Source organism: Myotis davidii, unplaced genomic scaffold (assembly GCF_000327345.1).
Source record: "Myotis davidii unplaced genomic scaffold, ASM32734v1 scaffold575, whole genome shotgun sequence".
In the NCBI taxonomy this organism is placed as follows: domain Eukaryota; kingdom Metazoa; phylum Chordata; class Mammalia; order Chiroptera; family Vespertilionidae; genus Myotis; species Myotis davidii.
The window spans coordinates 2,474,353-2,481,564 of NW_006290306.1; the positions used below are offsets into that span (position 1 = coordinate 2,474,353).

At 57.0% G+C, this 7,212-nt stretch overlaps 1 protein-coding gene across 1 annotated transcript in view; it reads right to left on the reverse strand.

The window, feature by feature from the left end:
• DNPEP (aspartyl aminopeptidase) overlaps positions 1–5,500 on the reverse strand; it is a 10,838-nt gene extending 5,338 nt beyond the window's left edge. Inside the window, 11 exon segments of the mRNA XM_006763375.2 lie at positions 126–322; positions 1,266–1,349; positions 2,235–2,312; positions 3,037–3,144; positions 3,240–3,315; positions 3,612–3,742; positions 3,956–4,081; positions 4,309–4,422; positions 4,534–4,622; positions 4,706–4,799; positions 5,356–5,500. Of these exon segments, the coding sequence (XP_006763438.1) occupies positions 126–322; positions 1,266–1,349; positions 2,235–2,312; positions 3,037–3,144; positions 3,240–3,315; positions 3,612–3,742; positions 3,956–4,081; positions 4,309–4,422; positions 4,534–4,622; positions 4,706–4,799; positions 5,356–5,361 (1,103 nt within the window). The 5' untranslated portion in view covers positions 5,362–5,500.
• Between the last annotated feature and the right edge of the window lie 1,712 nt (positions 5,501–7,212).

Genomic DNA, 7,212 nt, shown 5'->3' on the forward strand with positions numbered 1-7,212 from the left:
GTGTGGACAGAGCTCAGGCATTATGTGACTTTGGCCAAGCTCAGCCTTGGAGCAGTCAAGAGGAAGTTCCCACTGAACCTCCCAGTTGAATAAGGGGAAGGGGGAAGAAGCCAGGGCTCTCCAGCTGTGTGAAGACTGCATGCCCGGCACGGTACACTCACAGGTAGTTGGGGTGCACGGCATGGGCCATGTCTGCGCTGATCATGTAGGACTTGGGTATGGCTTCCTCGAAGGCCGTCAGGTGCTGGGGCGAGGCCGAGATCCGCCGCAGCACCAGCTCCGTCAGCAGTGACTGTGCCCCTTGGGCACTTTCAGACCCCACCTGCCAACAGCAGAGCCCTGGCTCTGGGGGTCTGGGCTGGAGGCCAGGGAAAGGGGCCCAAGGCCCACACTGGCCCAGGACCCCACTGAGTCACTGGGTGAGGTATGTAGGATGTTATCAGCAACTTCCCCAACCCTGTGTCACCAAAAGCCTGATGGTGGGCTGGGGTCAAACTAAACCTCAGTCATCTCTGGGGCAGAAACAGCACTTTCTAGTGGGCTCCCTGCACGGCCCCCTTCCTTCTCCCGACCCTGGTAACCAGGGCTCGGCACAGTGCCCCAACACAAGAATGAATCTTCTTTTACGCATGTGACAGAGACTCTGTCCATCGCATCTCCTATATAGGACATCCAAGCTATTGCTAAGCACATGACATGCCAAGGTGGGGTGGCATTCCTAGTTTCCCCTGAAGCTACACGTGGCCGTGCTCAGTTCTGTGGAATGTAGGCAGTGATAAACGCCGTCTTTGGGTCATGCCCTTTAAAGGCTGGGCAGGCACTCCCCCATGCCCTTTTCTCCCTTCCTACTAACTCAGTACAGACGTGATGGCATGAGCTGGCACAGCCACCCTGGGTCCTGAGCTGTAAGCCCTGTGTTCAGGATGGCAGAGACCTGTCCCAAACGGCTAAGTCTGGCCTGTGCGGTTACATGAGAGAGAACCACCCAGCTGGTCCAGTTCTGTTACCACGTCTGAGACAGCAGCCCAGCACCAGCAGGCACGAGGACCCACCATGTGCTGCCCTGGGGCTTTGAGGATGAAAGGGCACAGAGAAATTGGGAGGTATGGTCACACTAGAGGCAGATAAAGGCTGACCCAGAGGGGACCAAGTGCTAAGGGAATATAGGCAGTGTCTCCCCTGCTGGCTCAGTGGGTACCAGGCAAGGGATGGCCATGGAAGACTCCCCAGAGGGCCCCCTCCCCAGCTCAGAGCTCTCCGCCTACCTCTTCATTGTCGTAGAGGGCAATCATGCGCACGTGGGGATCAGCAGCCAGGGAGGCAGGGGCCGCGCAGGATTCGATCAAGGCCTGGTTTGAGGGGGGATCAACAGCATCATCCTCACCCCTCCCGCTTCTGTAACTCCGCCCACCAACACCTCGGAGGTGCCTATCCCCACCCGCCTGAGGGCACTGCCTGGGAGAGGGTGGGTGGGACCCTGAGATGGGAGAAGCCACCCTTTGGGGTTCTTCTCCCGCACCTTCCCATGCAAAAGACAAGCAAGTGTGCAGGACAGAGGGGAAGGGCTGAGAATCCCATAAAGTCCAAAGAGCCACACAGATCACGCAAACTAATTGGCCTCAGCGAAGAGACCGAGGTCCACGGGAGTGACTGTGGTTCCATCAGGGTGACATGACTGGCTGGCTGGTGGCAGAAGTGAGTATGTGTCCCAGGCCTAGCTCTGGTCTCAGTGAACAGGATGGGAGGGAAGAAGAGGTGTGAAAAGGGCAGAGGGAGGGGCAGGGGTAAGAGGAGAAATGGTGGGAATACCAAGGTGGCGAGGAGGAAGAGACCCCCAGGCACAGAGAGAAGGCTGGGTGGGCTTAAGCCTGAGGTGGGGGGATGGGAGAGGAGCAGGGAGAGGTGGGTGATACTGCCTGATGGGCTAAGGCCTTTCCCTGGAAGCAGAGTTAACTTAGAAAAGAGGCAGCAGGAGCAGGGTTAGGATAAGACACCGTGGTGCCCCAAACAACCTCTCAGCCTTCCCCACTGCAGCCCCAGCCTCCAGATCAGTGCAAGGATGGAGCCAAGAGGCTGCAGCATTTAGACCCCTCCCCATGGCCCACCAGCACCAGCAGACTGGGAGGGGTGGGGGCTACAGCTATCTCACAACTGTTGGGGCTTCAGACGATCCCCCCACCCCATTATTCCACCTCTCCTGGGGCTGTGCGCCCCCTGGGGGTGCCCCAGCTCACCTGCAGGGCACAGAAGCAGCTGTGCAGATTGTCCAGTCGGGGGGCAAAGATGAACTCCTCATAAGCACCACCCAGCACCTAGGAAGACAGGACAGTCAGCCTGACCTTTAAACCCTCATCCCAACTCACCTGCGTTTCCCTGCTCTCAAGGGCCTGAGCCTGAGCTACCTCTTTGGTTCCTTGCGCAACCTCTCCCTGACCTCTGGCTTAGGACTCTGATACTGCTGTGCGGGGCTGGGTGGAGAATGGGGCTGGGCTGGGGCAGAGGGAGGGGAGGCTGCAGGCCTGTAGTTCCTGACAAGTTCCTATGGGACAGGAAAAGAGAGAATCTGAACGGTCACAAGAAAAGCTAAGGAAATAAATAAAGAGACCAGCCAACATACAGAAACTTAGTGCACGTTCAAGAGGATCGAACATCCAAAGCCTTAGCAATGTCCTACAGTCAGCAACTGGGAGGGACGCGAGGGCAGACTCCGGAAAAAGAGTGGGTACATCGAGGCCTCTTGCCCTCAGAGGTTCAGAGCCAGCGTGGGCCACAGAGGACAGGGCCACCTGTGGGAGAAACTCCTAGGGGATCTTGGAAAAACGGACTCCCAAAGTCCACACCAGAAAGTCCGGAGGCAGGTCTAGTGTGGGAAACTACCATATTTTTTTTGACAAAGAGGTAGGTGGTGTCTTCTGGGAAGAACGGAAATGAGAGTAGCTGGGGGACTGGCCGAGTCGATGAGTGCCTCGGGGGCACTCGGGGACAGGCTGGGATCCCTGAGGTTCCCCCGCCATGAGATCTGCAGCCGTTCCTCACCGCAGGCTGGGTGTCTGCAAGGCAGAGCTCCATCTCCAAGATGTCCTCAGGGCTCAGCCCCAGATGGCCACAGAGAAGGGACATGAGGACCGAGTGGTGCCGGTCATCCTGCAGCGAAGAAGGATGCTAGGAGGGTCTGCTCTTCCCTCCTCTCCCATTCTCAGGGGATCGGTCCCTCCCCAGTGAGCAGGGGGCTGTCTTACTGCAGCACTGAAAGCCCCTGGCTCAGCATTCTCCTTCTCCAGCTCCTCCTGGACCGCTGTGGCAAGGATGGGGACTCTGTGGGGAGACACATGAGGAGGGGCTGTGGGGAGGGCTAGAGGGCACAGGAGGGCGGGGCACACCTCAGCTCAGGCATCTCTTGATGGGTTGCCCTTGCCCTTCAACTTCTAGCCCCCCGCCCCTTCCTCAATGGCAGAGTAGTGAGTGTCCTTGGACATCACCTGGGTCCCAAGAATAGAACCTGAGGATGGCTACCATTAGGTAGTACTCTCCCAGGTCCCACTGGGGCTCCTTCCATCAGCTGGTGCCACACCCCATCCCTCCCAGTCACCACAGCCCTTGCCCAGTCTCACAAGTGCGTCTCCGTGTTGGGCCCAAAGCTCTCATTGACATTTCGCTGCAGATGGATGGCCAGGTGTGGGATGCGAAGAATGGGCCGGTCCACATGCACCAGCCGCTGCTCCAGCCGGTCTGAGGTAGGGCACTGTGGCCAACCAGGCCTGGTCAGCCCAGGCTGCCTCCCAACCACAGTCCGTTACAGCCCCGACTTCACACAAACTAACCGAGGTGGTCCTCTGACCTGGACCACCCCAAACCCCTCCCCCAGGGGGGCTGTCCACAGGTTCCCTGAAGGAAGGTGAGTCAATCTTCAGGCAGTTGAAGGTGAGAACCTCCCAGGTTCCCTCCCTGTTACTACCTTGACAATGACGCGTCCAGCCAAGGTCAGGTCACGGTCAAACCAGGTGCTCCAGATGCCACCACCATAGGTCTCCACACCAACCTGATGGAAGCCCACCTGGCTGCGGCGAGATCGCCGCTTCACCTGAACGTGAAGATGGGGGATGGGAAGTCAGGGAAGGCTGCGAGGCCTGATTTGGAGATGAGAACGACTGTTCACAGGCTAAGTCACAGAACGAATACTCAAGACAGAGCAGGGCCCAAAGTGTGGAAGAGGCCCTGCTCCAGGGAACAGAGCCCCGGAAATGTACCTCCTGGCTCTTCTGCCCTGTTCCCTGCCCCTCCCAGCTCAGCACAGCCCTAGTTGCTTACCCGAAGGCAGGGGCTGTCCGTGTGGGCACCAATGAGGCTGAAACCATTGCCAGGAACATACTGGCCTCCCACAGCAAAGGCGATGATGGTGGAGGAGTTCCTGGTCAGAAAGTACTGGGGGTGGGGGAGGGGAGGTTTTGAATCGGATGAGCCGGCCTGCTGGCATACAGGACTTTGGGCCCCGGCCTAAGGACCTGCCTTTTGCCCCTACCCCATCCCTGGTACCTTGCTCTCGGGCTTCAGGTCCCAGCTCTCCGTCTCCTTGAGTTCATGGAAGCCAGCCTGGAGGAGACGGCTGCGACACTCGGCCACAACTGTAGGGAAGGACCTTGCTCACAGCGATGCAAGCCGGTAGGGGCACACCAGCTCCCTCTCCTCCGCTGCCCTGGGCACTGACCGTGGAAAGGAGAGGGGCTCCGGTTCACGAACTTGAGGAGTTCCCGGGCCGCAGCCTGCACCGCCTCTTTGCTGGCCCAGCCGTTCATGGCCACCTAGGGGAGGGGGCGCTCAGAGGCTCCAGGGACTTCCACCCCAACCACGAAAGGACCGCTCCCAGGCTCAGGCTGCTGCCTCCCCAGCTCCACGGAGACCCAGCCTGACCGGACCTCAATCTGCAGAAAGCTCCGGCGCTCCAGCCAAAGTATCACAACCCAGCAGCGATCCCCGCCCCGCTCGTCCAAGACGCCGCGCCCCGAATCCTTAGCCCGGCCCCCAAGTCCCGCCCCACGTGCCCGCCCAGCCGAGAACTCCCGGTCGGGGTCCCTGACTCCAAGCCCGCCGGCACCACGTGCGTGACCCCTTTCCGAAATGAAAGCCCGGTTCTCCCGGGAATACCCCGACTCCCCTCCACCCGGTCCCCCGCCCCCACGCCTCTCGCAGGCCACCCCCCTTTACAACCTCCGGACGGTCAGGTCACGCGGGGCTGGGCTTTCGGTTTTGCTCTGGGATGGGCGCCGCCCCAACCCCGCGTGCTGGGCAGCTGGGGCCCGAGCCGGCCGGGCTGGGTCTGCGACCGAATTTCGCGCGGGGCGCGCGGTGGCCACCTACCCGCATTGGCCCCGCTCGTGGGCTAGACTTGACTCGCCAGGCCCTTGCACTTGACCAGCCCCCGCTCCCGCCACGCCAGGCCCGGCCTCGCTGTCCGCCCCGTTCCCGCCCCAGCCCTCCGCGGCGATGGCGGGTGCCCTCTGCCGCACCGGAGGTGGTAGGACAGCCGCCAAACACCGTCCCCACCCCTCCTGGAGGTCAGAAAGTCAGAAAAACTCGCCCCCGCCAGCTCATCGGGTCCGACGATACTGTACAAAGTGCCCTCTCTTTCATAGGCGCCCTGCGATGGTAAAAGCAACACGACTGATGGCCATGGAGCCTCACCGTGAGCTTTGGCTTCATGATAAAGCTTGAGGTGTCATCTCATTTAATCTTCACAACCGCCCTGTCGACTTTGTACTTTGACTGTCATCATTTTATACACGAACAAACCTACACGCAGAGACCAGTAACCTGTCCAAGGTGGTAAATGGCAGAGGTGGAGATTGGACTCAGTTAATTAATGACAGGCCCTGGGACTACCCGCTCTCGGTCTTTCCTGGGCCTTCCTTTTTCTTGGTCAGTGTTATGTTACCTGGGAGGCCCCTGAGGGACAGGGAGGTTAGTGACTTGGCCAAGATCACACAGCTGTTGGAGACATCTGGGATTCGGCTCTAATATATGTACTCTTTCCACATCTTAAGACAGAATAAAAACTAGATCCATATGTTCTTGGAGGTATTTCTAATATTCCTGTGTCAAGAGTGGCGAGTAGCAATTTAATAAAACCACTCACCTGCCTAACATAGACTCTGACCAGGACCCTTGGAGGCCTCTTAGTCCTGCTACCAAGGGTGTTGTCAGTATCCCAGGTTTGCCTGGAGGATGGAGCAGTCTTCATGTATGTACTGGAGTGGGAATGCCCAAGGTTGGAAAGGTCCTGCAATCCTCACTTCGAAGGAGTAGATATTGCGGGGGAATGTTCAGGGATATACTTGCCCAGCTTGGTGTGGCTCAGTGGTTGAGTGACAACCTATAAATCAGGAGGTCACAGTTCAATTCCTGGTCAGGGCACATGCCTGGGATGGGGGCTCAAGGCTCTATCTCCAATGTGGGGTGTACAGGGGGCAGCCAATCAGTGACTCTTTCTCATCATTGATGTTTCTATCTCTCTCCCTCTCCCTTCTGTGAAATAAAAGTGCCCTCTTTTTTTTTTTTTTTTAAAGAATATACACACTAGGTGACAGGTTAAATTCATGGCATTCCCTAACCATTTATGGAAATGCCATTATGTATAAAGGTTCAGTGTTGACGTGACATGAAGAAAATATTCTTGGGGAAGGGACACATTCGAAGACAGTTGAAAAGAGCTGAAACCGGGGTACAATGCGTAAGGGAAGGAGACAAAGAAAAATCTTTAATGTTCTTCTGATCACAAAAAGAGTACATGTAAATGTGAGAAATTCAAATATCACCAAAATGCATAGCTTAGAAAGTTAAACTGAACATCTGTTCTTTCTTTAAAATACATTTTTATTTCTGAGAGGAAGAGAGCGAGAGAGAGCATAAATGATGAGAGAGAATCATTGATCAGCACATCCTCTACTGGGGATCGAGCCCACAACCTGGGCATGTGTCCTGATGGGGAATCAAACTGTGACCTCCTGGTTCATAGGTCAACGCTCTACCACTGAGCCACACTGGCCGGGCTGAGCATCCATTCTTTATAAAAAACAAAACAAAACCCTCTTAAGAAACCACAAAGAGAAAGGATAAAGGCTATTTGCCAGAAATCTATAGCAGACATTAGTGGGGAAGCACAGAACTGCTCCTATGCAAATCAGAAGACACAGGTGGGATGTCACCACTGGCAGCCAG